At 40.2% G+C, this 27542-nt stretch overlaps 2 protein-coding genes and 3 long non-coding RNA genes across 11 annotated transcripts in view; 2 read left to right on the forward strand and 3 right to left on the reverse strand.

Moving 5' to 3' along the window:
* si:ch211-180a12.2 overlaps window positions 1-27542 on the reverse strand; it is a 30249-nt gene that overhangs the window by 2209 nt on the left and 498 nt on the right. For 3 of the 6 annotated variants that reach the window (XM_034861115.1, XM_034861110.1, XM_034861116.1), the window contains exons 2-9: window positions 4003-4329; window positions 3333-3626; window positions 2757-3062; window positions 2401-2511; window positions 1645-1806; window positions 542-856; window positions 396-446; window positions 43-297 (exon numbers count right to left, since the gene is read on the reverse strand). In XM_034861115.1, coding sequence (XP_034717006.1) covers window positions 43-297; window positions 396-446; window positions 542-856; window positions 1645-1806; window positions 2401-2511; window positions 2757-3062; window positions 3333-3626; window positions 4003-4329 — 1821 coding nt within the window. Of the gene's footprint in view, window positions 1-42; window positions 298-395; window positions 447-541; window positions 857-1644; window positions 1807-2400; window positions 2512-2756; window positions 3063-3332; window positions 3627-4002; window positions 4330-6595; window positions 6865-27542 lie in introns of those variants that run through there. The other 3 variants (XM_034861114.1, XM_034861111.1, XM_034861113.1) reach the window with 3 other exon arrangements.
* Window positions 8424-24456, forward strand: zgc:123217 (uncharacterized protein LOC641414 homolog). Of its 2 annotated transcripts, none has more exons than XM_034861207.1 (6): window positions 8424-8641; window positions 10359-10373; window positions 10518-10686; window positions 20910-21178; window positions 22363-22505; window positions 24144-24451. In XM_034861207.1, the coding sequence occupies exons 3-6, from the start codon at window positions 10598-10600 to the stop codon at window positions 24429-24431; spliced, it is 789 nt and encodes a 262-aa protein (XP_034717098.1). In that variant the 5' UTR covers window positions 8424-8641; window positions 10359-10373; window positions 10518-10597; the 3' UTR covers window positions 24432-24451. The 2 variants fall into 2 exon arrangements, with proteins under 2 accessions (XP_034717098.1, XP_034717097.1); XM_034861206.1 differs by lacking the exons at window positions 8424-8641; window positions 10359-10373; window positions 10518-10686 and adding exons at window positions 18181-18385; window positions 19162-19176; window positions 19302-19476 and having other exon boundaries at window positions 24144-24456.
* LOC117937351 lies at window positions 10122-25884 on the reverse strand. The gene is made up of 3 exons (XR_004655132.1): window positions 25691-25884; window positions 24351-24354; window positions 10122-10132 (listed from the first exon to the last, which is right to left on the reverse strand). It is a non-coding gene; the product is annotated as an uncharacterized LOC117937351 (long non-coding RNA).
* LOC117937347 lies at window positions 10557-19488 on the reverse strand. Its single transcript, XR_004655128.1, has 3 exons — window positions 19413-19488; window positions 15319-15321; window positions 10557-10619 (listed from the first exon to the last, which is right to left on the reverse strand). It is a non-coding gene; the product is annotated as an uncharacterized LOC117937347 (long non-coding RNA).
* Window positions 11648-12719, forward strand: LOC117937346. Its single transcript, XR_004655127.1, has 2 exons — window positions 11648-11799; window positions 11944-12719. It is a non-coding gene; the product is annotated as an uncharacterized LOC117937346 (long non-coding RNA).

Genomic DNA, 27542 nt, shown 5'->3' on the forward strand with positions numbered 1-27542 from the left:
AGATGTAATTTTTAACTGTGTTACATTTTCACTGTTTCTTACCCCTGGTCTCGCGGGTGACTGGCTGCTTCAGGGCGATGTGGTGAACACTGACCCACACTTTGGTGCCTTCCTTTTCCAGTTCACTCCGAGGCAGTTTACACTGGCTGAAGGCTGAAAAGACTCCTTCAGAATTGGGTCTAGGGGAGGACGAGGCCTGGGAGGCGACAGGGCTCAGCTCACTCCCCTGGCAGAACCAGCGGAAGGTAATGATGTCCGGATGGAAACGTGACGCCTGGACAGTCATGCTGATGACATCTGGAGGACAGAGATTGCAGGGACGTAGCCTCTCACAACCAGGACTGTTTTTTTTTATGTATGGAATTACAACACATGGCTGAATTTTGTTGTCTTACCAGAGTCACCAGGTGTCTCTGCCAGCTGGATTTCTGATACTTCTGGAGCAGCTAAAAGAGACAGTTTACAGAAATGTCCATTCCATAACTTGTGGAAATCATAGAGAAGCAGAGGCAAGGTAAATACGTAAAAGATCTTTTCTTACACAGGATTGTAAACTTCTCCGACACCCTCTCCACCACGATCTTATCTTTGCCCATGTAGGACACTTGACACTTTAACACCGCCCCCTTGTGGATCGAAATCTGGGGGATGAAGGTGAGTGAGGAGATCAGCTGTTGAGTGCCACTTCCAGATGAGTACAGCGGCCCCAGAGTGTGCAGCTTGTAGTAACCCATCTCGCCTTTGGAGGGGAGCAGAGGGCCTTTCTCTGACGCTGGGGAGGTGAGAGTTAGACCATAGGGGAGATGGATGGTGGTTAGGGGGTTATAGAGGCAGTTGAAGTTAGTTTTGGAGGTTCCTTTGTGTGTAAAGTTGTAAATTGTTAGCAGAATTAAGTGCAAAAGAGAAAACATGGTATGTTTAAGGAGTAGTTGCAATACATTTCATGTGACATCATTCACTTTAAGGTATTATTTTGAATTGAATCTAAACATATATTTTTTGTTTCTTCTATTTAATAATTCACCTTTAAGTTTTATTAGGTAGCTTTAAAGAAACAGTTGGACCGACAGCAGGAGGTTTAGCGTAAATCCTGGACACTGGTAAACAGGTAGCCTGGCTCTCTCAAAAGGTACAACTATTTCACGTGACAGGATGTCTAAAAAGCTTTTCTAATAAAAACAGGTTATACTGGTTTTGTTTAATTTGTCTCTTCTGGTTGTATGGCCACCTCATGGACAACAACAAAACACCAGGAAGTAACCATAGCCAAGATAAAAAAAATAAATAAAAATAGACAGTTTTGTAACTCCAACATAAAACTCCGTTGTGTTGTGTTGTTTCCTGCTTTGGTTTTTGCACTAATTCCACAAATAAGATTTAAAAAAAAAAAACAGTAGCAAATTTTTCTTACCACACAGGCTTGTGACAGGTATTGATCATCATCATTTTACTCAGAAAGACAGTGAACAAGAGTATTTCCCAAATGTTGAATAATTACTTTAAGGTTGGGGAAAGGATCTTTTCCCACACTGCGTGACAGTAATCATACATACACACTTTGTGATCTCCACTAGAATTCTGCCAAACCCTGTCAGACAGGGTCAAAGAAGTATTCCCCAGTAGTCGCTGGTTACTCTCTCCTACCTGTGAGTGAAGTGTCAGAGATAGGGGTGTCATTGAGGAACCATGCTGTCTGGACCCGGTCCACCCTCCGGCCCTCAATGCTCATGGTCACCCTGCCCTTTTGACCAAGAATCAGGCGTGGAGGGAGAATGATCCCTGACACATTCAGAGACTTCTTTTTCTCTGAATGAGGGGAGAAAGAATGGAGATAAAGAAGTCAGTAAGAGAAAAAGGGAGCTGGGGAGGCAGCTATTCTTCAATAATTCAAGGATTTGCTGTCAACAATCACATCTGTACGGAAGAGGATTAGGACCACATGAAAACATTTCGAGTTCTGACTTTAAAATCAAAACTTGAACAAATTTGTTTATATGTGGCCCTGATCTCGCATTCCAATCCAAAGCATTACTAAACTAAACTAGGTGCTCTAAAACCCATTGCATCTGTGTGCTTCCAGTCTAACATGGTTAAAGGACAGAGGCATTGTTGCATTTTCCCAACACAGCAGTCAGGACCCCACATGGTGTCCAAAGATACATTTGAGCCGTCAAAAGATGATTCTGTTACCCCAAATTATAATTTGAATGATATCATTACTTTAATATTTTCCTTTGTTTCGTGAAGAACTTAAATCATGTTTTTCTCTAAGCCACCAAAGGTCACAATGCCAAGTAAAAAAAAAAAAAAAAAAAACTCATCTCTCTCAATGCTATGGCCACACAGACTGCTTTATTTAAAGGGGGTTACAGTGGTGTCTCCCACTGTACTTTGACTCACCATCCCTTCTTCTCCAAGAAACACCAAAGCAGAGCAGGACGACCAGCACCAGAGAAATACACATCAGAGCCACAGATGCTTTGGCTGATTTAGTCAACACTGGAGCCTCGGCTAAGAGGAAACAGGGTGAGAAAATTAACTATGCCCGCATCAGGAACAGAACAAACTGTCAGGTTTTGTTTTCGTTCTTTGCAGTTCTCAGACTTTGTTCCAAGACTCGGATTTCAGGGAATTACACAGTACGTCAAAAAAGATATTGAAAAACATAAATGATAGAATGTCTCAAATTGGTGTGACTTGTATCATGTCTTTGCTCTACTTATAAAAAAAAGTAGAAAGTCTAGTCAAATAAATACCTTGAGGGTCTAGTTTCTCGAGGTATGCTGAGCCGCTGACAGGGTGCACTACCCCAGGTTGGTTTACTGCACATTCCACCTTCCCACCTTGCTCCCTCTGCTCAGGGCTCAAAGTATAATAGTGCCTAGTTCTGTATGTCCCATCTGGGTTCAGTTCAGTGGCGGGGGGCTCAGGGAGGACGGTGCTGTTTTGAAGCCAAGACACAGAGATTTCCTCTGGGTAGAAACTCTCTACGTCACAGTAAAGAGTGAGTGGAATGTTGTTGGAGTGGGAGAGTACTGCAGCAAGTCTAACAGAAGGAAGGTCTGAGGAGAAACAAAGAAAATCTTATTGAGATCTTTTGGTTTTCGATTTTAAGGATAAGCAGTTCCCACAGTTTCTACTGTAATGATTGACAAAAGCAGCTATTCCCGTTCTACAGCCGAAAGCCTACACTACTTCTGACGCGGGCCAAAAACACAGCTATTTCAATTCCTAAATGACATGTTATGTAATGCACATGAAGTAGAAATATAAGTCATTGTGGTCATTGGGCAAATGTACAAGATCAAGTAATGTGTCTTTGTGTCACTCACAGGTAATATTGAGTTGGAAATCCAGCTCTTGATAGTTGCCATTGTGTGACACTTTGCAGCCAAAGGTCACGTTCTGGTCCTCGCGGGAAGGGTAGAAGGTCAGGTTGCCCACAGCCTTGTAATACCCATCTGGAGTCTGTTCCCCTTCAATGTGGTAGGGAGGTTGAATCATTTGCCCATCTCTGGTCCAGGAGAAAGAGACAGGAGGCGGGTAGAAACCATCTGCATGGCACGTAAAATGGCTCTCTGTTTCTAACACTACCCACTGCTGAGGGATGGATAGAGTGGGGGCAGCTAAAAGAAGAAGTGGATTGAAAAATAAAAGAGAGGATAAAAACATTCAGCTTTGTACCTGCTTTATTATCAAATGTGCTTAAAAGTCCCATATCATGCTAATTTTCAGCACTATACGTTTCTCACACTGTCTGTCTGAATATTCCTGTACCCTTTGTTTGAAACGCTCTGTTTTAGAGCCTGTCTCTAAGTCCTGATGGCTCGTTTTAAGGCACCGTTTCTGAATGCAGGCTGTGTGCATTTCTCTGTGGATTGAGCTTTTCGATACTTTCACAGTATTTATATAGCACCTTGACCTGCTTTATGATAAAAACACTTTACAATATGGGACCTTTAAATGTACAAATTAAATCTCAACAACTAGACAAAGACATACCAAGGATACTGAATGTAACGTTGCTGGAATGCAGCCTTGTGGAGTTGTAGCTGATGGTGCATTCATACTGCCCCTGCAGGTCGAGACCAGCTCTGAGGACAGTCAGTGAAAAGTCCCCGTTGATGAAATCAGTGGTGTCCCAACTGAAGCCTTCCTTTATTCGAGTTGCCGCTTCTCTGAATGAGGCTATGTCAGAGCCATTACTTATCCAGCTGACTTTGATGAGAGACTTGTCTATTTTGTCCCCCTTTACAGAAAGAGGGAACGTCACATTGCAGGGAAGAGTTGCGTTTGTATTCGGGCTGGCGTGTATTTCACTTGGAGATACTGTAAGCAGACAAAGAAAGTTTAGATGGAGTGAAAAAAGAGCCTGTGCTGAATAGCACTTATTCATGTTTCTTACTGCAACACATGGGTGTTCTGTAAGATATATAATGACTATTTGGTTAACGATTGAGTCAGCTCTTCAACTGAAGTTTTAATTTCTGTCAAAACAGGAATGTATTTTATAACCAGTTTTGGGCAAGGTCCTTTTTAGAAGTAACTAGTTACTAGTTATTAAAAAAAGACTAAAGTAGTTACTCAGTTAAAAATTATAAAAGTGACTAGTTACTTCAGAAACTGTTACCTTCAAGTACATTTTTTAAATACTCAAATTTGACCACCATCTCTACCCCTCTTTTAAAAAGGAACTTAAAATACATGTGCATTTTCAATGATTTGATAAATCTGCATTAACAGAAACACTGTACAAAAATCTAAACTATTTTAATGTTGCTGTGGGACAAAGTGAGACTAGCCCTCAATCAAATGCCATGTATGTAGATGCGCTTGTCTCATGCACTGCCCACTAACCGAGGAACAACAGTAAAAAAAGTATTTGCCTCTCAGCTCAGAGATCTAGTTGTTCTTATGAGCAAAAAAAAAAAGCCTTCAGTCATAGTAATGCACCAAATTTTTTGGCAGTAACGTAACAACGTTAAGATGGGAAGCGTAATCAATTAGATTACTTGTTACTGAAAAAAAGTAACGCTGTTATATTCCATCACTGTTTATAACCTGAGTCAAGCAAACATAATAACACAGCTAGTAATGCATAGCAATCTTTAAGGGACTCTTGCGAAGCAATTTCGTCACAGACACCGTTATCATCTGTCCAATGAGAATTTTAATCCATGAGCAATAAAACCTACCTTTGTTCAGTTAAATAAACTCAAGTTTTGTTACAGTTTTGTTACCACAGTCTTACTTTTAAGTCTGCTGTGACCAGTAGCTAATGTTAACGAACATTAGCAAACCTATTGCTGCATAACTGACACTACCAAGTCAGTTCCGAGACTTCCCTGCTTTTGCTAGTAGAAAAATGTTTAAACGGATGACATTCCAGTGGCTTTAACACACGGTTTAAATGAGTAATCGTATTGCCTCTTGTAGCCACAAGGCTATCTCCCTTTAAGTCTGACATTTTATTTGAAAATAAATCTTAACAGCCTAAGAACGATACAGCTGCAACAGTCAATGTCTAAGTCTGGCAAGGAAAACTCATCCAGGTTGGTTTTTTTACAAGTCAAAAACCTGAATGAGACATGATAGAGGAATTTTGTGGCAAGAGTTTGTTTTACGAAATACTCTGCTTTACATTCGGTTTTCACCCCTAAGCATAAATCAGTAAACTCAGTGTCCCTCCCTTAATCAGTGTAAATAGAAAGCCTTTAAGTCTGGTCTGACCACCCAATCAGATTAATTAGTAACTAGTAATAAATACTTGGCAGGTATTAAGTCAAGCAATGGAAAGGTTTATGTTGCACCTCTTGTTAAGTGTGATAGATAGGCTGATCATAGCAGGTTGACAGGAAAGAAAAGAACGAAAGTTAAAAAAAAAAAAAGTAATGCTCAACTTTGTTTTTCTGGCTACAAAAGTAGGCCACAGTAAGTCTAGACCATTTACCAGCAAACGTTCTGATCCACTGGTCAAACAGGATCAACAGTCATTAATTTAAAACTTTCAGGTCCATTCAGAGCACCAACTAGAAATAATGGTCTGATAATAACTACTCGTAACCGTGGTCATCATCATCATCTCCAAATCACCTTTACCCTATACCAGTTAAGGTAAAGAGAGAAAGGCAATGTTGTATGTAAGAGTGAGTTCCCTTCTAATTAAAGACTTTGCTTTTGCCGTTTCTCCTCAGTGCATGTGAATTATTAGACTGTGGTGCTGAGATTTTACATTGCAATGTCACTCATCATGTCTGCATGTATTGTTATATAGTATTTAAGAACCATTTAGTAAAACAACCACATTTGCATGTGTAGTTTTGTCTGATTTGACCAAATTCAATCCAATCTGACAAATCACTGCACTTCATGAGAATATCTTGTAAACCCAATATTAGCATAAAGTGTTTTAAAGTATTGGGAACTGTAAAACATCCCTGTTACAAGCCTTCAAATCCAGAGCCCTTCTGAAACAGCTCATGTCAATATTTTGCAATTTCACTTGGTCAACTCAAACTTGCATACGTGGTCACTATGTCAAGAAACAATGTAGTTTTTGTAACTAGCCTTCCGAGTATAATGTCACAATACTCACCATGCTTTATGAGAGTCAGAAGGACGACATAGACGAGGACTTTACACTGCATAGCCAGGCTTGTCTTGAAACCAAGTTCTTATCATCTGGCCCTTTTGCTGTCTTATATAGAGCAATAAGGTGACAGGGGGCGGGTTAGTCCTGCCAGATGGTAAAATAAGAAATATTGTCCCAGGGACTCTGTGAAAGAAGGCCCTTGATATGTGTATGTCCATTTAAATAAACGAGCCCTAGAGGACTGACAGAGCAAGGAGAAGGAGGGAGATGTGCAGGGACCCACAAGTGGGCAAATAGGTCACTTAAAATTCAGACGAGCCTCTGGCCAAGATTTTGGGGCTACTTTACATTGGTGCAGTGTTGCCATGAACAAACAGAGAGAGGGATCCCACTGAGCTTATGTGGGCAAACACTCAGGCAAGACTAAATCTCTCTTGAGGAAAAGTTAGTGTGGTGTTAAATTTGGAGAAAAAGAGGATGAAAACAGAAGAATGGTTCTCCCCCCCCCCTCCCCGTACAGGCCATCTATCTTGTAGTCAGCTCTTGCTACAATTGTCGCCTATGATTTAGGTTCATTTTTAGCCCGAACAAGTGCCTGATGTTTGAAGGGGAAGGTGTTGTCTGTTTCATCCCTTTCTGAATATTAATTAACTTGATTTAGCTTTTTATATTTTTTAACTGCACTTTATTAATAGGTCCTTTCACACAGGGCATCTGTATTTATGTATTGAGGGCATGCCACGCTAGCAGCTAGGCGAGCATTACAACGTGTGCTGCAAAATGATGCACATTCATCACGGAAATAAAGGCTGGACTACAATAGAGCTGTTTGTGAACAGTGTTTTCTGTTGGTGATGGCAAGTCCCTTTGGGGTGGACTATTGGCTTACATGCACCAAAAAAGATAAAAGGAAAGGGAAAAAGCATAATATGAGTCACATAAAACAGACAATTACAGCAAAACGTAGTCTCATCAGCTCCTTCAACCGGTGCATGATTCATCATGCACATGTGGCCGTTGGATCGGCACAGAGAAAAAGGATCACCAGGCTGAACGTCACGGCCCTCCAGGAGTCAGCCAAGTCTCGGCTAAAGGACACCACAGCTCCAAACACCCCACTGGAACTGACACAAGCACGGAGGCCACCCAGTAGAGAAGCCGCACTCTGTGTTCGATTCCACCCCGCTTGCTTTGGTGCCCTTTCCGATGTAGAGAAGGGGCACCAAAGGGGCAATTCTAAGTGTGCTACATAAAACATTAAATAGCAGTTAAACAAATAAGATTCATTAAAAGACAATGTAAAATAAAAACAAGCTTAAACAAAGTGCAGTGTAAGAAATGAACTATAATAAATCAAATTTGTCACATGAAATCATACCAGCTTTAAACAGAAAAGGTTTCAGCCTTAATTTAAATGAACTAATAGTTGCAGTGGACCTGCAGTTTTCTGGGAGTTTGTTCTAGATATGCAATGCAGAAGATCAACACCACTGTCATTTGCCCGGAAAATGTGAAGCTAGTTAGTTTAGCATACTGTTGCTGTTGTTTTCATCAATGCCTGGCAAAGTGTTGATAATCAGTTGCCAAAGAACACAATCACATACTGATGAAGGCCGAAACAGCGAAGCAGGAACAAGGAAAACCACATTATCGGTAAATATCGAAACAGCAATGCACCCCACCCACACTGATAAAGGAGCTGTGTTGGTCACATGCCTTAATGCCAAGATGATGGGGCACGCACACACACACACACACACACACACACACACACACACAGACACAATTAGTAATATGATTCTGAAAGCATTCCTTGGCTTTTTTTTAACTAAGGTGTTGGTTATCACATGTGCCCTTTTCATGAAAGGAAAGTAAGCCTGACGTATCGAGAAAAATGGCTTTGATTAGGGAGGGGTCACTGTACTATCTACATAAAAAGCTAAATCAGCAGGACTCTGCACTTACTAAAGGCAAGAAGTTGGTGACAGCGCACGATGGAGGCCTGGACTGGATGGATCCTGCTGATGTGTGCAATCCTCAGTTGGCTAGGTGAGCCTTTACACTGAGTTACTCGTTTATTCAAACCAACACATTCTCTCTCTTTAAGTTTTTGTTAACAGTGTTAGAGAGGTTTCGATCCAACATTATGGTAATTTTCATTATGTACTTGTATATTTGGGATTATTTTATGTTGAAATAACGGATTCATTTAAAACAGTTAAAATAATTGGTAACAGTTTTTTAAATTCTTACTAAATTGTAAGTTGATAGTTAATTCAACTTTAATGATTTTACTGTTAAATTACATGTTTTAAATACTTACAAAATATTAATATTACAATTTATGAGATTGTATCATTAGTGTAATATAAAGTAATGTTTATAAATTGACTAACAAGACCGTACATTATAGGGGAGGCTCAGGTGAGATATTTAGATTAGCGTTTTTACACAGAAGAATGATAGGTGGTCATATAGCTTATGGATTTGAAAGTTATGGTCACTTAAATCATATACAAGTTCCTAAATTGTTTGTAAGGTTGAAATTGCAGGCTACTACATTTTCAGTTTTTGTCCTATATTTGGGTCACCTAAAGGAACGTTTGTGCACTTGGATGGGAACACTGAGAAAGTTCCAATATAGTGTATTAATATCATATTTAATCATAAGTATAATATCAATGGTAAAACAGTATTGAACCTATAATCTATTTCAGTAACTCAAAAAGATGTAAACTTCAAAATAATGTTTGGGGTGGTTATGTCATCTTTTCACACTAATCTGGACACATATTTTCTTATTTTCAGTAATCACAGAGCCCGTACTTCAGGTCAAGTTTAACTCCTTTCATTAAGCAGTTACAGTGAGGTCACACATTCTGACGGCTGCTACTTGTCAGATAAGGTGACCTCTGGTATGACCTCACCTTACAGTAGAATGCCTATTTTTAGGTAGGTTATTACAAATGTAACCTGTGCATGCAGTCACAAAGAAATAGAAACATTTCAGAAAAAATAAGTACCTTAAAATATTTTTTTTACGTTCAAATGAACATATGTTAACATGCCTGAGGTGGTTAATATGGTCACCACCGGTTTACTCTTTTTCCTTTAGCAATAACAAACTGCAAATAATCATACATCTTGAACCCGTGGATGTAATGTATTCATGTTTAAGCCACTTGCTTAGACGCTCTTCTTTGCCTTCCATTGTCTGACCGCAGGGCGCTGTTGCACATCGTCTGCCCATATTTGGTAAAGTTCCTGATGGATCACAGCTTTCGGTGCAACAGTGGGTTCAATCGTCCTGGCTGGGAGCAGGTTATGTTGGAGATTAGATATCAACCGGCGTAAAAGCATCGCCCACTAATCAATCAATACTAATAAATGTAAAAACATATTCAAATGTTGGCGTAGTGAGTTATTGAGAAAAGAAGCGTTTAACCGAGTCAGGTTACCCTGGTCTGACCCTGTCTGTTTCCTGTATAAGACCCGAGGCCTGTACTATGAATCAACATGCCCTGGTTTTATTTCAGTTACCTGACTTTACCCAACAACCGCGGCCCCGCTGTGTCATGACGGTGGTTACCCTGGTTCAGTCAACCCAGGGTTTCCCAATCCAGCGACGCGTGTGTTCACATAAAAGAGTTTGTGTCCTGTTCATTAATACTTCCATCCATGGACAGGTTTGTTAGGTCTAACAACATTAAAACACACAAACACTGAGTCATACCAATGTCACCAACTCTTCATCTCTTTCCTACAGGGTCAAAGGCTCAGGGTAAGCACAGTCCCACGTCATGTATACCCGTCACACACTGTACCAATGAACACAGCTACACAGTTAAAACACTTTTAGGTTTACATATGATACAGTCTAATTAACTTAATGTGTATTGACACACAGATATCTTTGCTTTGTCAGATTGTGGGCTGGCACCTCTGAACACAAGGATAGTGGGTGGTTAGAATGCCACAGCTGGGGCATGGCCCTGGCAGGTCAGCATGCATATTAATTTTGCAGCGTCTCACATCTGTGGAGGGACCCTCATCAGTGACCAGTGGGTACTCACAGCAGCTGACTGCATCATATTGTAAGTGCACCTGTATCTGTTGTCTGACTGAACTTGATGATGGGAACCCCTATAGAACAATCTCACTCTTCTCTATTAGGCAACACACAATTGGTAGCCATTGTCTGTTTTATGTCATTATTACAGTAGTTAGAATAGTAGAATTTGTTTTCTGGGGCTACAATGCACATAAACACATACATGTTAGTTATGTCTATAATAGGCCTATTCAAAAAGCTGAGGTAAAACTTGTACCATTGCATTGTCGACATTTGGTTCAGTTAACCCATTTTGACCTTGAGGTTATAATGACTCTGGTAAACATACACCAGTCCATAAGTGAAAAGAGTCAAACACACAGCAGTTACTTTGACAAACAGTAATTTGAAGTTTTAGCTTAGAACGTTGTCCCAGCAACCTTTCAGACCACCAGCCTGTGTGAGTTTACTTAGCTGTAACATGCTCACGGAAAAACTAAAAATTCTACTAAAATCATACAGCAACAATAACAAGACAGCAGATAGATAATGCACCAACAAGGGCAACACCTGTGCTACTTGTGGTTGCAAGCTTGCCTAGAAGTTGGGTGGGTTTTCATAACAACGCACAGAGGACAGCAGTCATTGACAACATTTTATAGCGTGCGCACCTTGCGCCCGGAACACCGCATCGACTATAAGCTTTATAGAACTGCCAGCATTATTGTAGATTCTGATCTAGTTTCCTGGCAACTAATCCTCTACCGGCCTCTTGTTCTAACGCACAGTTAACAACTCACGCACAGGGTCTCATGAACAAATTAATGCATATGGTACAGGAAGTACAGTACATACGTACACGTTTATTGCATTATCAGAAAACTCTACAAGGTCTAGTTGGGCTCTAAACAACAAACTTTTGACAAGAGATTTGCCGCAAAAAATAAAAATAAAAATCTTAAAACTGTGCAACAAAAGTAAAAACTATTTCCTTCCCTCTCTCCCACAGACACCAACCTCTCTGACTCACTGAAGGAGGTTCAGATTCCTGTCATTGGAAATAAGCAGTGCAGTTGCAACTACAGCCCAATGCAAGGATTAAACATCACTGACAAAATGATTTGTGCAGGACAAGAGAACAAAAGGAGCATGCCAGGTTAAAATAATCAATTCTTGTTTTAGTTGAAACAGCTGCAGCTTTTGATTTGTTTCAGTGTTGTCAGTGAGAAAGTGCTAGGCTAAATAAGGCTACTATAGTCTCATTTTGCAGCATTAAGTAAGTTTTTGTCTCCGTTTTCAGGGGGATGGTGGTGGACCTTTGCAATGCAAACAATCCACAATGTGGATCCAGGCTGGCATTACTAGTTTTGGAATACCTTGTGCCCTAGCTGGTTTCCCTGAGGTTTATTCCCGAGTGTCTGAGTTCCAGACTTGGATCACGAATCAAGTGATGGTCGCAAATGTTCACTTTGTGACCTTCAGATCCAGTGGCACCGACCAGGACAACAGCTTTGTGTGTCGCAGCTCCGTCACTGGAAATGCAACCACAGCAGCGCCAAACGCAACTTCCACAGCAGCGCCAAACGCAACTTCCACAGCAGCACTAAATGCGACTTCCACAGCAGCGCCAAACGCGACTTCCACAGCAGCGCCAAACCTGACTTTCATGGCATCAACCGTTGCAACTGAACTTCCATTGGTTGTCATCTTAGTGACAGTGTTCCTGCAGCACATTGTAGGTCCATAGCAAAGGTTTCAATTTAAAACTTCTCAGTTTCTTCTTCTGTTGTTGTGGGTTCTCTTGTCTTTTAGAATCACATTACAAAGATTATGTTTATAACATGATGATTATAGCGGAGTTTGTGTGGTGAAAGTTTAACGCTGAAGCATGGTCTTGTCTCTGTTGCAACAGTTTTTTGAATTTCACTTAATCATTTACTATTGGCCTGTTTTAATGTAACACAAACTTCATTCAACATATTGTGCATCTCCTCTGAAATACCAATAATCTTTCAGAAATATGGCATAAAGCCATTCATGTTATCAGTTGCACCACTATACACTAAAGCTAATAAAGAAGACAATAAACATCTGTTTGAAAATGAAATTAATGGATTTAGCCAGAGTTGGAACTGCTTGTATTGGTATTACCAGTGATGGGGGTAAAGGTTGCATGTTGCATGCATGATCATTACGGTTAAGGTTAAGTATAACACACTGTAATATTACATCAGGGCTCAAGCATTGATTAAAACATTGGAAATGTCACATGAAATTTCTTTATTTGTCATAACTTAAAAGAATGATAAATTAGAATAGCGTGTAGGGCACTGAGTTTGCTTAATACATGCGGGCTTTGACTGTACATAATGTACCTTGCCTTTGCACACGCCTGCTCTAGCTCAACATTAGTTTGGATTGAAACATAAACAGACTAAATCATACTTTGGCAAAAATATGACGCTAAGACAGAATGAACATTTCCATGTATAGACCATAATGTCCCACTAGAAAACGGTAGCACAAGTGAACAGTTTTTTTTTAATGTATGTACAGTGTGTAAACAAATTCAACTGCTAGAGACAGCAGGACTGTACCAGTTTTGTGTCTGACATATCCAGAAATCTAAAAAGGTGTTCTAAAATGTTCAGCATCTTGCATTTATGCACTGACAAACCAAACATATTGTTGACTGATAAATCCGTAATCTTACTGGAAAGTCAACCTTCACCTGGGATTATTCCACCTAACAATAAAAATGTTTAAAAATGTGTCACAACAGACAGGATAGAAACAAGTTTCATTAGTCTCTAAAAGGAGGTGCTGCTGTGAAGATTTTACAGGCAGTTACACAGAGTTACTTTCCACCTCTTCATATAATGAACATATGAGGGTCCGTGAAAAATAGGAAGTGGATACTAAGAACAAGCAACTAAATAAAACTAAAAGACTGATTAAACTTCCTTATTGTACGCCGTTAAATGTGCCTCATACCTGAACGTTGTATGTTTTGAGCACGGAGAACTATATTTTGAGTCATTCCCCAGAGTCCTTATGTTCTTTTTCGCCCAGCATGTTTCTTTGGATCAGGGAGGATCCAAAATCCTGGTAGCAGCTGTTGCCGTGGTCCCGCTACACGTTCTGCGATGCCATGTTCATCCTGCTACGCTCTGCGGTGCCCTGCCACGTCTTGCTGTGCCTTGTAATGCTGCACAGTGACCTGCTATGCATGGAACTACTAAGAAGAACAGCAACAAACTACTATTTTTGTTATTTCCAGTCTTTATTCTAACCCCAACCGGCCCATCAGACACTCTCTACCAAGAGCTCGGGTCTGTCCGAGGTTTCTGCCTAAAAGGAAGATTTTCCTCGCCACTGTCTCACTGTTGCTTGCTCTGGAGGAAAACTACTAGAAGTGTTGGGTCGTTGTAAATTCTCGAGTGTGGTCTAGACCCACTCTCTGTGTCTTGAGACAACTCTTGTTATGAATTGATACTATAGTTAAAATTGAATTGAATGAAGCGTCTTTAACCTTATTGACCAAAGGGATGTTTTGTGGGGGAGTCCAAACCTTTTTTCAGCATAAACTACTTACAATTTTTTAAATAAGCAATTCCAGGTGAAACAGAATCAATGTTACATTGAAAGATGACACAGATCTTACAAAGAGATGAGTTAATGCAAACTTTTCCCAATAGGTAAGTCAGTTACAGATACAATGTAGATAAAACACAAATGTGTTATATCTGTAATATTCAAGAGCGGTCTTATCCATTTTGATCTTTAGGTTGCAATTATGGTAAACATACAAAGTCCATGGGAGTAAAAGAGAAAAAGGGTAAAACGCATAAGTTACACAGACAAAGCATGTTGTTAGCAATGTTAGCTTAGAATGTTGCATAAGCAACACATTATCCTGTGTGGGTTGGCTAGTATAGAAAAGTAATGCACATCAAGGGTTCTAGTGAGGTGCTTATCCCTGAAGATAGACTTCTTCTCTTCAAGCTAATTGTTGATTTGAAGAAGGCTTGATGGCCAAAAGGCAAACAAACAGAGATATACATATGGAGCCAGAGTGTACTTAACCCTTGTACTGTCTTCACTTTTGGGACCCTCGTATCCCTCGGGTCAAACTGACCCGTGAGTTGTTTGGAGTTTTTAAAACAATTTTGAAATAAAATTTTACCTCATTATCTATTAGCAAATATTGTCTTTATTTCAATTTCAAATAACTGAGATAACATGTTTAGGGAATGTCTTTACTAGAACAATTAAAAATGGCAGTGTAATTTGTTTTGTCGTAAGGTTACAATTCCTGTTAAAATTCACCATTAAAAAAAAAGAAAAAAAAAAGGGGTCATGTGCAGAATAATTTTGGTGCCGATTGTTGGGGCAAGGTCAGATGAGTCTGGGCATTTAAAACCTTAAAAGATTGACATCGTCTGGTCTTTCCAGACGATGATTGAGAACAATCCATGACACAGTCGGGTCTCAGCTTTCCAAAGGGGGCGGTGCAAGCTAGAAACTCTGCAGGGTGCGTAAGCTTTTGCAGATGCAATTTTGTTTTCTGTTTGGAAAGTGTAAATGATGGAAATAATGTAACTTTGTGACATAATATACAAATGTATAATCTGTCATTTGATGCCTTTTAAAAAATGTTCCATATTTTCTTGACTTCCTTATGCATATTGATCATCTTTTTACCTAGGGTGCCCAAAAATTCGAGCCCCACTTTAGCTCTAAAAGGCCTATTGCATTATTTAAAAACATTTCTTAAATTGCAACATAGGAGTCATAAAAGTAATTATTAAAATCCTAGTCTACTGGTGCGACTGTACAGTGTCAATTAGTAGCTTCGAATTTATTTTATCTCACCTTTAATTTTTTTCCGAGGCAAGACATTGCATGAAAAGGAATTACAGTACACAATACAGTACCAGTGCAATAATGAATGGGTACAACATGAACATATGATTTAATAAACTTCCAAATTGTTTTCAGCCCAAAAGTTGCTGTGTCCTCCTGTGTGATACAATGCGGTACATGTAAAGCACACAGCGATGTAACACACACTATGTATACAGTCCATTCAAGGCAGAGAAATGTGGCACTGTTGTGCAAATCAACGATTAGAATAGCAAGCTTGCAATTTAAAAAAAAGTTTCAGTTAAGAACATGGTTGCAAGTAAATATGCCCAGGACTGTATAGACCACAAAAGACAGTTATTTAATTAAGACAAATACAGTACATTTATGGGTCTTGTCGATGTGGCAGCCATTGTTGTTTGCAATTGCCCTTGTTTGCAAGTTAGCTTGAGTCCTCACTTGGTTTCAAGGGGTATACACCCCTTCATCTTAGCCCTAGCCCTTGTTCAGAAAGAGTAATTTGACAGCACTAGGTCCCGCGTGAATGCGCCAAACCAAGGGGAAGGGATAAGACAGAGAAATTAAATTCAGCCTTAATACTTGGTAGCAAAACCCTTGTTGGGATCACAGAGGTCAGACATTTCTTATAGTTGGCCACCAGGTTTGCACACATTTCAAGAGGGATTTTGTCCCACTCCTCTTTGCAGAACTTCACGTCATTAAGGTTTTGAGGCTGTCGTTTGGCAACTCAAACCTTCAGCCCCTCCACAGATTTTCTATGGGATTAATGTCTGGAGACTGGCTAGGCAACTCCGGGACCTTAATGTGCTTCTTCTTGAGCCACTCCTTGGTTGCCTTGGTTGTGTGTCATTGTTATGCTGGAATACCCATCCACAACCCATTTTCAATGCCCTGGCTGACGGAAGGAGGTTCACACCCAAGATTTGACGGTACATGGCACTTATGCGAGACCCCTTATGCAAATGCAGGGCATGCCATTAAGAATGATACAGAATCTTTTATGGAATCAGTCCATCATCCCTTTGATGCGGTGAAGTTGTCCTGTCCCCTTACCAGAAAAAAAAACACTCCCAAAGCATGTTGCCATCTCCATGTGTGATGTGGGGATGGTGTTCTTGGGGGTCACAGGCAACATTCCTCCTCCAAACACGGCGAGTTGAAATAATGCCAGAGAGCTCCATTTTGTCTCATGTGATCACAACACTTTCACCCAGTTGTCCTCTGAAGTTTGCCAATGAACATCTGAATGATTCAGATGGACACATATGTGCTTTCTTGAGCAGAGGGACCTTGCGGGCGCTGCAGGATCCTGGCTGCCTTGAGATACTTGACAAGATACCCCGTGTAATTCCTCACTGTTCTCATGATCGCTGCAACTCAATGAGGTGAGATCTTGCATGGTGCCCCAGGCAGAGGGAGATTGATAGTTCTTGCAATTCTTCCATTTGGGAATAACCGCACCAACTGCTCCTTCTCACCAAGCTCCTTGGCAATGGTCTTGTAGCCCATTCCAGACTTGTGTAGGTCTACAATATTGTCCCTGACATCCTTGGAGAGCTCTTTGGTCTTGGCTATGGTGGATAGTTGGGAATGTGATTGATTGCTTCTGTGGGCAGGTGTCTTTTATACAGGTAACCAACTGATATTAGGAGCACGCCCTTTAAGAGTGTGCTCTAATCTCAGTTTGTTACCTGCATAAAAGACACATGGGAGCCAAAAATCTTTGTGATTGAGAGGGGGGTCAAATATTTATTTTGCTCATTAAAATGCGAAATCAATTTGTAACATTTGACTTCTGTTTTCCTTGTTATTCTGTCTCTCACTGTTCCATTAAGACCAATCATTTTTGTCAGTGGGCAAACTTACGAAATCAGTAGGGGATCAAATACTCCGTATAAAATATTAGGTATACACAAATAAGAGCAATATTATGATGTTAGAAGTAGACAGGAAATTTGTATTTTCCTGATTTTTATCTAGTACTGCCCTTGTGAGATGAGAATATCTCAGCCATCATATTGTTCATGATTTATTAGAAGATAAAGAGCGTTTTCAGATGTATGCTCAAGCTAATATCCTTGCACATTTAGCATGTGTTCTGTTAATCTGAAGGTAGTTTTATCCAAACATGACCTCATGTTAACACAATAGAAGGTCTAATGTGTAACAGACCCACACTGTCGTCTTTAAAAAAAAAAAAAAAGTTCAAAGTCACAGAGTAATGACAAAAGCTTTAATAGTTGTGCTGATATATAACGTTCCAACAAGAGCACTAGCTGTGCTACTTGTAGTTGCTGAAATCAACTGTTGGTGACAGATTAGAGTGCCTGACTAAATCAGCAAATTGCTGTGACTTTTGACTGCTTAACTGCTGTGTGCTCCAGAATATTTAAACGGGCCCTGATTTGACGACCAAATAGAGTCCCTTCCTTGTGTGACAAAGGACTGCTCCAGGGTCACGGTCTGCATGGAGTGCTGCTTGGGTGTGTACAAAGTGTCCTTCTGGTGCTCTTCAGTTCAGAATCCTACTTGTTACAACGGCAAAGGAAACTGAGGCCCTCAAGGGTATAAAGTTGAAACAGTATTTGTTGTCGTGGTTATTAAGTTAGTAAAGTAGCATTTTTCGCCAATGTAACTGGACCGCAAGCTGTTTAGTGTAAATGGTGAAGTGATGTGGCCAAACCTGAAAGTTTTATTATGGAAACTGGAATCATAAACAGAAGGGAGGGAGTGGCCTAGTGCAACAGTGGCGAGTGTATATAACTCTGCTTAACTTACGGAAAAAAGTTAGCGACCGCTGAAGATGGCAGCCAGGACAGGATGGATACTGATGTGTGTAGTCCTCACAGGGCAAGGTGAGGCTTTCTACTGAGTTACCGATTTAATGACTATTTCAACCCAAAACATCCTCTGTAAGTTTGTTAATATTAGAGATTTTGATCCAGAGGTGCTGGGTTGTAGTAGGTTGCAAGTTAAAATGTCCACAAAGCTCAGCTCATATTTGGAGCCGTTTTGACAAAGACATGACTTATTGCATGGCTGTTTGTACAGACCTGTAATTGTTATGTCTGATCAAGTGCCATTTTCCTTATAGCTTAAGCATGTAATTAATATTAATTGTTTTATACATTTCTTCCTTTTGCACTTTTAATATTCTTGAACGTTTTCATTCCCTTTTATTAGGGGATATATATTATATATATAAATATTTATAACTATATATATATATATATATAATAAAAGACATACATATATACACACACTACAGTTTTTGCTGTTCAACAGGTGCTGAAAATTTGCATGCATGCTAAACACTCAAGTAATGCATCTGGATTTGTCCAATGTAACTATTGTATATGTCAAAAATTGAATGATTATTTGAAATTTCTGAAAATCAATAATTAAATACTTGTAAACTATTAGTGTTTTCTGAAGTGGTTACTTTCAAGTAATCTTATTTCTAAGATAATAACCTGCTTCTAATGACTATTTGGTTAATACTGAGGAAGTGTCAACTGTCAACACACCCGTTGGAAGAAAAAAAGTCTGGCCTTCCATCTTCGATTTGATTGGTCTAACACCATTAACAAAGTGATGTAACTTATGTCTTCCTTATCTTGCTTTCCTACAGGGTCAAAGGCTCAGGGTAAGCAGTCATAGTTCAGAGATACACTGTAACAATGAATACAGCTACAAATAAAAAACACTTCACACATAAATCAGCTTCACTTTATTGTACTTTTACTGATGCGTATTTCTAAGCTCTGTCAGATTGTGGACTGGCAACTCTGAACAAAAGGATAGTGGGCGGTGTGAATGCCACAGCTGGGGCATGGCCCTGGCAGGTCAGCGTACACTACAGTGTCCCAGGTTTAGACCTACACGTCTGTGGAGGGACCCTCATCAGTGACCAGTGGGTACTCACAGCAGCCCACTGCATCCTAATGTAAGAGAACCTTATAGCACCTGCATCTGTTGCCTTACCAAACTGATAGGTAACCTTATGATAAAGTCACTCTTCACTTGTAGCTTACATACAATGGGTAGGCATTGCCTGGTTCAACTCATTAAAAAAGGAGTCCACCTTTTTTCTTACAAAAGTATATTTTTTCAGTATGGCTGCAATGCGCACACAGACATGTCTACAACAGTCATAAGAGCTGTTTTAACAGATAAAACAACTCTCATTTTACAGATAAACAGTTTCTCATCAGTACACTCGTCTTAATTGAGTTTCATCGGGTTAGGTGAAAACTTGTAAATGCCATTAGGAGCATCAGGAAAAGGCAGAGGAACATAGTTTTCCAAATATTATCTCTCATGCACCATTAACAGTGCCTGCATTGCACTAAAAGAGGAAAAGAGCCATTTCTGTCACAGACTAGTAGGATATATTGAAAGTGTCAGCAAATGACAAACTTATATATAAAAACTGGAGGGACTGAAATTTAGTGATACAGTAACAGCTTTGTTGTTCTGATTAAACAATTGTATAATTGATGTAGAAAAGTGTAATTCAGGTCCATCTTTACTTAGATGAATAAAATAAATGAGCTTCAGCTGTATTACTTAAATATGAAGTGTATTACAACAAAACTGGCCAGAGAAGCTCTAAGAATAGCACTTCCTTCTATTAACCTTTCCTGTTACAGATCTGTGGTCAGCAAGCACAGAGGAGACATTTAGCTCTCTCACTAGGACCCTAGAGTTGCCAATTGTGCCAAAGCTAATTGCTGTCACTCTCACTTGCTTTACCACACACACACACACACACACACACACACACACACACACGCCAGCCCTGCTATTCTATTCAACGATTGACGCACACACCAACATACAAGTATAAACTTCAGGCCACTTACATAGGCTACAGGAAAAGCTCTGCGTGGCAAGCCAGCGACCACGGGTCAGTATTTGTACAGGTTGAATGTTACTACTTCCTACTTTGAGACATGAGGTAACAGCAGTAAGTATGTTTGTATAGCAAGCATATATATATATATATATATATATATATATCTCTCTCTCTCTCTCTCTCTCTCTCTTAAGGGCCTCACCAGCTTAGTCTATATCCTTGTCTTCCCTTCCTGGATTGCTCCGTTGCCATCGCTAAATCAGACAGATTTCACTCATTTATGCCGGATAGCCATTGCCTTGGGCTACCTAAGAGCATTTTAAACTCCGGTCAATCCCCAAATGCTATGTGGAATACCCTGACTCTCCTGAAGCAAAATTTGGAGGAGGGTCTGGCAAAGCGGGACTATCAATATCTTCACCTACAGTCACATAGAGCATGTTAAGAACTGAGGACTCATGCATGTCAAACCATGAATACAATAAGTACATTTCTTCATGTCAAGTCTGTATTTTGTACAGAAACTCAATCAGTCCATGGATTCTCTACTTTGGAAGAGTGACTCAGTCTGGCCCCAATACTCATGAAGTGAGCAGCACCGTGTCCCAGATCATCATCCATCCTGACTACAACAATGTTCCATATAACAATGACATTGCTCTAATGAAGCTTAGAAGCCCTGTCAATTTCACTGACTACATCAGACCTGTCTGCTTGGCAAGTAAATCCAGCCAGTTTCACAACAGGACCCCCTGCTGGGCCACTGGATGGGGCAGACTTGGAAAGGATGGTAAGTATTGGCATGCTAGAATGACATGCCCAGAGGACATAGTGGGCCTTTTCCATAAATCATAAGAAAAAGCGCTGTTTAAGTCCAACACCTGATTTTAAATGAACCTAATAAGTCAGACAGGGCTAAAACGGTTTCATTAAAGTCAATTCAAGCTCATGCAAGCAGACATTTTTTTTTTTTAAATTTAGTTTGGAAGGTAAAGAGCAAAAAAAAAAACAGACAAAAAAAACCCACTGAGGCAGAGACTGTGTCCCAGGACCAGAAACACACAACTAACTAACTGTGGAATGTAGGTGTCCCTGGGGCTGGGGCTTGTCAACCAGCACTTTTACTGTAGGCGCCAAAACACTTTGTCCCCCCTACAGGTGGGGAGGGGATTTGTTACCAATATTCTTATGGCTCATTCCAACGAGTTAATGAAGCACTGAAATGATTTTTGGAAACATTTTAAAGGTACAACAGAATCTTTGTGTTAGATTAAACATTGAAATCAATTAGGTATCTGTTGTATTACTGTGTTGCAACCTTGGATGTAATCAATGACAACTTTGCCATGTGGCAGAAAAATTACAAACCCCCCAAAAAAAAGGTTTGCATCATATCGTGGGTCAGAAATTGTGAACCGAACACCGATCCTTGCGACACTCAGACACCGCAAACCATCACCAATAAAAAGGGAACTCCTTGCTGAGTTCAAGGATACCTCACACAGTCCGCTACGTTATTTACGTCCAAAACATAGGTGTCAGGGCAAAGCTTTACCAATAATAAAAATAATTCTCTGCCGAGTTCATAAATACATCACATAAGACTCCACCTTAAAACGGGGTCACCAGTTTTGAAAAGGGCATGACATCCAGTAAAAGTTCTCTTTAGCGATATGACAACTAACCAGGTTAGTCTGCAAGTACCAGAGCTTGAATTATGTTGAATTTGCTTAATGGAACTGAAAATCAGTCAGACTAACCATATAGAGCCTGGCCATATGGAGCAACTGTGTTACCATTGTAATTGTGTGAATCATGTTAGCATAGAGTTTTACTAGCATTAGTCTCATTTCCTGACTGTAAATCCACTCTATCACCCTCAGGTACAGGGTGCACTGTCAAATGAACAAATTAATGTTAATTGGCCAAAAAGCTTGTGCATTGTCAGAAGACATGTTGTCTCTTCTCCCACAGAGCCACAAGCAGCCTTTGACTCCCTGCAGGAGGTTCAGATTCCTGTCATTGGAGAAAAGCAGTGCAATTTCACCTACCAAAAACACAGCAAGATCACTGACAAAATGATTTGTGCAGGACAAGAGAACAAAGGAGCATGCCAGGTTAGTAGTCATATTTGAAGCCGCTGTACAGACTTGATTTGCTTTCCCTCCTTAAAAATGTCAAAAATAACTGTTAGGTCTTCCTAAAAGAATTTACGCTAAGCTACATCAACATAGCCTAACGCTTAATCAATGCTTTACCTAAATTAAATCAACTGGAGGAGTTTACCTTCCTGCTTAACCAATTGGACACAATTGCAAGGGCCAATCACGGTGTCACAATCTTACTCTAAAAAATGTTTCTCCCTGTGCTATTCCGCTGTCGTTGCAGGCAAAGAGTGCAATGGCGCACGTTAACTCGGCTTTAACGGCTCGTGTCAGTAGCAGCCATTGTCTTTCCGGGGAGGTAATGGACAACCTTTGTGTTGTTCCTGTTAAGCAGCTATTCTGCTGCGCTGGTATGCACGTGGATGCTAACGGTAGCGTCCTAGCAGCATTATTTTCCTGCAAGTTACTCTTACCGGACAGCTGTTCTTGGGAATGTTTGCCTTGATCAGCACCCGCACTGCCATACTCACCTGGCCTCCAGCCACTGCTCCAGGGCCTTTGCTCGGTTTCATCGGATTTTCTGCCTTTTTAAGTCAGTCTTTGTCATGCTCCCGTTTTCTATTAATTCTGCAGGTTAAGCGTGCTGCTTTATCCAACATTCTGTGGCAGAGATTCTGATAAGACCTAAGAATTGTGATTACCTGAGTAAGCTTGCATACAACCGGTGGTAAGCCGTTTGTCACTGATGCGTACCCATTTCTCACATCTGCAGAGAATGTTTCTCTGAAAGAGAGAAAAAAAAAAAAAAGAAAAAGAACTTTTGTTTAGTTCAAAGAGGTGTTACAGGCTGCATCGCCTGTTGTCTGTTTGCCGGCCGAGTTGCCATGCTGCCAGTGTTGATGTGTTGCCGTGCCGCCGCTGCCTGTGTCGGTATGCGGCGCCAATGTAAGACATGCAACGTGTATTTTGCATGCTGTTTTGAGGGACAATCACTGCTTTTGTTATATATTTACATAGTAACGGAGCTGTTGCCGTATCGGGGGAGGTTCCGTGTTGTGCCGGCCTGGGTTGATCTGCCTATAACTGTTGTTCGTTTTCTGTCGGCCTGCCCAGTTTGTCCCTGCAGTTTCCTCCTTCCCCCCTGCCACCAGCTGACTGCACGCCTAAAATCTCACAAGCTTGTCTGGAGTGTTGAGCCTCCGTGTTGTATGTTGACTTACCCCTTGTTCCTCGTTGCAGTTAAAATCTCCACTCAATTTTTCCTTCTCTGGTCAGCTGGCTTCACCTCTTGCACCCCTCCTAACACTCTGCTTCCACTCCCAGGTCCAGCGTTTCCTCCTCGGCTCCCCCAGTGTCCTCGTCCAAGACGACGCAATCTTATATCTTCTTCTTCCCTGTCCCCAGCCCCCAGCGTCTGTCTCCCCCCATCCCCCCCTTAATATATCAATTTGGATTTGGGCCTAGTGTTTGAGTCTGATCTGTCGCCCCGGCAAAACAATACATTTCCATTAAGAAGACAGTACCTTTTCAAATTATTGGCACTGCGCTCTTGTATAAAAGGATCTTTGGCAATTATAACAACTCCAGTCTCACTCTGTGCATTATACCAGCAGCATGATGTCAAGGTTTGTGTTTTGTCTCCGTTTCCAGGGGGATTCCGGTGGACCTTTGCAATGCAAACAATCCTCAATGTGGATTCAGGCTGGCATTACTAGTTTTGGAATACCTTGTGCCCTAGCTGGGTTTCCCGAGGTTTATGCCCGAGTGTCTGAGTTCCAGACCTGGATCACGGATCAAGTGGCGGGCGCGAATGTTCACTTTGTGACATTCGACCCCGTCTCCACAGCAGCTCCAAACACAACTTCCACAGCATCAACTGCTGCTACATTAGTTGCCTTCTTATTGACGCTGTTCCTGGAGCACATTTGTGCACCATAGCAGTTTTGCAGCGTATCAATTCATACTCTGTAGTGATAAATTCTCTTAATCTAAAATTATTTTTTTGCTCTTAAATTGTGCATACACACCACATTTAATGCTATCATTTGTGATCAATTTGTCAAATTGTCAGTAAGTTAACGCCTTTTATTCCCATCTAGACTTCAGATTTGGAGTTTTTGTATCTTAAGTCATTGTGACAAGACTTTTTAGGATTACAACAATGCAAATTAGTCACCATTTCTGTAAATGTGCCAGTGTTAGCCAGTCAGCTAATATTCTACTGTAGTCCCAGTTACCTAGCATGCATGTCTTTATGGTGGGAGGAAACCAGAGCACCCGGAGGAAACCCATGCAAACAAGGGGAGAACATGCAAACGCCACATAGAAAGGCTTGGCACGGACCGGGGATCCAACTCTGCAGTGCCAACTTTCTGTGAGGCTGAAGTTCTACAACTGAGCCCCTGCAGTATTTGCTTTAATTTGAAGTGCATTGTGGTGCAACTGATAACATGAATGGTCATACCATTCTTCATATATAAAATAAAGTTAATAAGTTTAATGAAAATGTGTTACATTTAAAATAGGTGTTCAACTATACATACATGTAAAGGTTTTTGATTAAGACTAAATCTGTAATAGGCATCATGTGATTTAAAAAATCTTAATAATTAAACTACAAACATTGGATAATGACATTGGAGTATGCTGTTACAGGTGTATCATATACATATTAAAATTGCACTAAAAGGGGCTTCACGGTAGGGTTCAACACAGCAAGTCACCTCGCAAATTTTGGCCAGCAAAATTTTGCCTTGGTAACGTGGTTACAAAAAACAGACAAGACCTCAACAGATGAGCTGAATAATTTTGAGTGTTTAAACTAAAATCTACAGTGGTATATTTGCCCTGTTTAAGTTTGTGTGACATAAACAAGCTATGCTGTTACAAGCATAGGGTGACCAGATGTCCCAGGTTTCTGGGGCCAGTCCCCGATTTTGGTAACCTGTGCCCGGAAATGTCCGGATTTCACGGTGACTGACAGACCCGATATTGGAATGAAAGAGAAAAACACTGACCAAACAAAGCCAATAGTTGCACGCCCTACACCCACAGGTTTAAGACAGCCAGAGCCAGCGTTGGTCAGATGCTTTAGAAAGCAGTGTTTTCCGACGCTAATAATCTGATTATTTACATGGAATCTGGTAGGTTTAGCGAACGCTACGATTTGTTTATTTTGCGGACTTTTGTGTTTTGACAAAGGATCTTATCTTTAACAGGAAGGTCGTCCTCCTTAGAAATCCTTTCCATAATGTCGTCAGACACTTAGAATATTAATCTGAGTCTGTCAGTAGCAAATCAAGCACTTTTATGTACGTAAATACAAGCTGGACAATTGTCCCATTAACTTACAGTGGAGCTAGTTTCTCTGCTTCCAACTGCAGCAATCTCGTTTGATTGCTGCATCAACGTCAATGGAAAATCTTTCCTCAGTACTTTTTATTGTAGCCGATACGCTGCACACTGCTGTTGCAAAAACAAGCCTGAAGCAATAAAGCAAAAGCTGTCAGATAAATGTAGTTCAGTAAACATAACATTATGAAATATTAGGACTTTCTATCTTGAAATAATAGGACTTTTAATTTTGGGACTTTTAATCTCGAACTATTGGGACTTTTTAATCATGAAATATTCCCCTCTGAGGTGTGGACTAGGTCTAGTGTCCGTCTCCGTTTTAAATTTGACAAAAGTAAAAAAAACGTGCGTTTTGGAGGTATATACGCTTCTGAGCTGAAAATGTCCACGGATTTTGTCTGAGAAATCTGGTCACCTTAGCATAAATGTAAGTATTTTCGGCTTAAATAATTGATTTAAAACTTACGACAGTCTTGTTAGGTGGTCTATACAGTCCTGTGTATAAATACTTGCAACCATGTTCCTAACTGAAACTTTTTATAAATCACTAGCTTGCTATGCTAACACTAATCGCTAACGTTAACGTTGATTAGCACAACAGTCCCGCATTTCTCTGCCTTGAATGGACTGCATACATCGCATAGACTGTATATACTAATATTACTAGTCTATGATACGCAGCTACGTGCTTTACATATTTACCATCCTGTATCACACAGCAGCATAGACTGTATATATTAATATTACCAATCTATGATACGGAGCTACGTGCTTTACATATTAACCATCCTGTATCACACAGCAGCTGATCCACTTTGGGGCTAAAAACCAGCAGAAGTTTCCTAAATCATGAGTTCATGTTGTACCCATTCATTATTGCATTGGTACTGTATTTTTGTAATCATTTGTAATTAATTCCTGTTCATGCACTTGTATGACAACTGCCCCGCCTACAGTAGCCTATAAATAAAAAAAAATGAAAAGTTACACAAAAGCAATAAAGCCGATCCACTTTTCTATGTTGATAAGAGCATTCAAATGAAAATAAAATGTACTAAAAGAAATCAAGAGACATTAAGAATAAATAAGTGTGCAATTAATTGCATGTTAACTATGACATTAATGCAATTAAATGTTTTGACTGCACCAGAAATTTACACATCTCTCCATCAAAAACAGTTAAAACTTTAAATTTTGTAGGAATCCACTGTGTAGATTGTTTGTGTGTTCTCCTAAGTCTATTGTTGGCATGCCGGCACTTATCTGTCCCTATGACGTACTCCAAATATTTATTAGCCAATGGGGACACACCCCTGTAGGGTGGATCCACCAAATACAGGATTAAAAATTTTAATATTCACTTATGGAGATTCAACCGTGATTACATAATAGGTTTGACAGCTCCAGGAAACAATTGAGTGTTACCAGGCTTTCAAAAAACAAGAGAATTCAAACAAGAGCCACAGCCATAAAAGGTACAACCACTGTCATTATTCGTCACACAAGGGTCTAAGAATCTCAACCTGCTCAGATGATCCAGAGAGACAACACAATATACCTAGAAGTTAAATCGTACAGCAAATGACCAGCTGATCATAAGTACAATTAATATGGGAATTTCCCCCGCTCTGGAATAAATATAGTATAATCTAATCTAATGCTCCAGGGCATTGTGTGCTGGTTGTGTAGGCCTGA

This window comes from Etheostoma cragini, chromosome 21, assembly GCF_013103735.1.
Source record: "Etheostoma cragini isolate CJK2018 chromosome 21, CSU_Ecrag_1.0, whole genome shotgun sequence".
Taxonomy (NCBI): Eukaryota; Metazoa; Chordata; class Actinopteri; order Perciformes; family Percidae; genus Etheostoma; species Etheostoma cragini.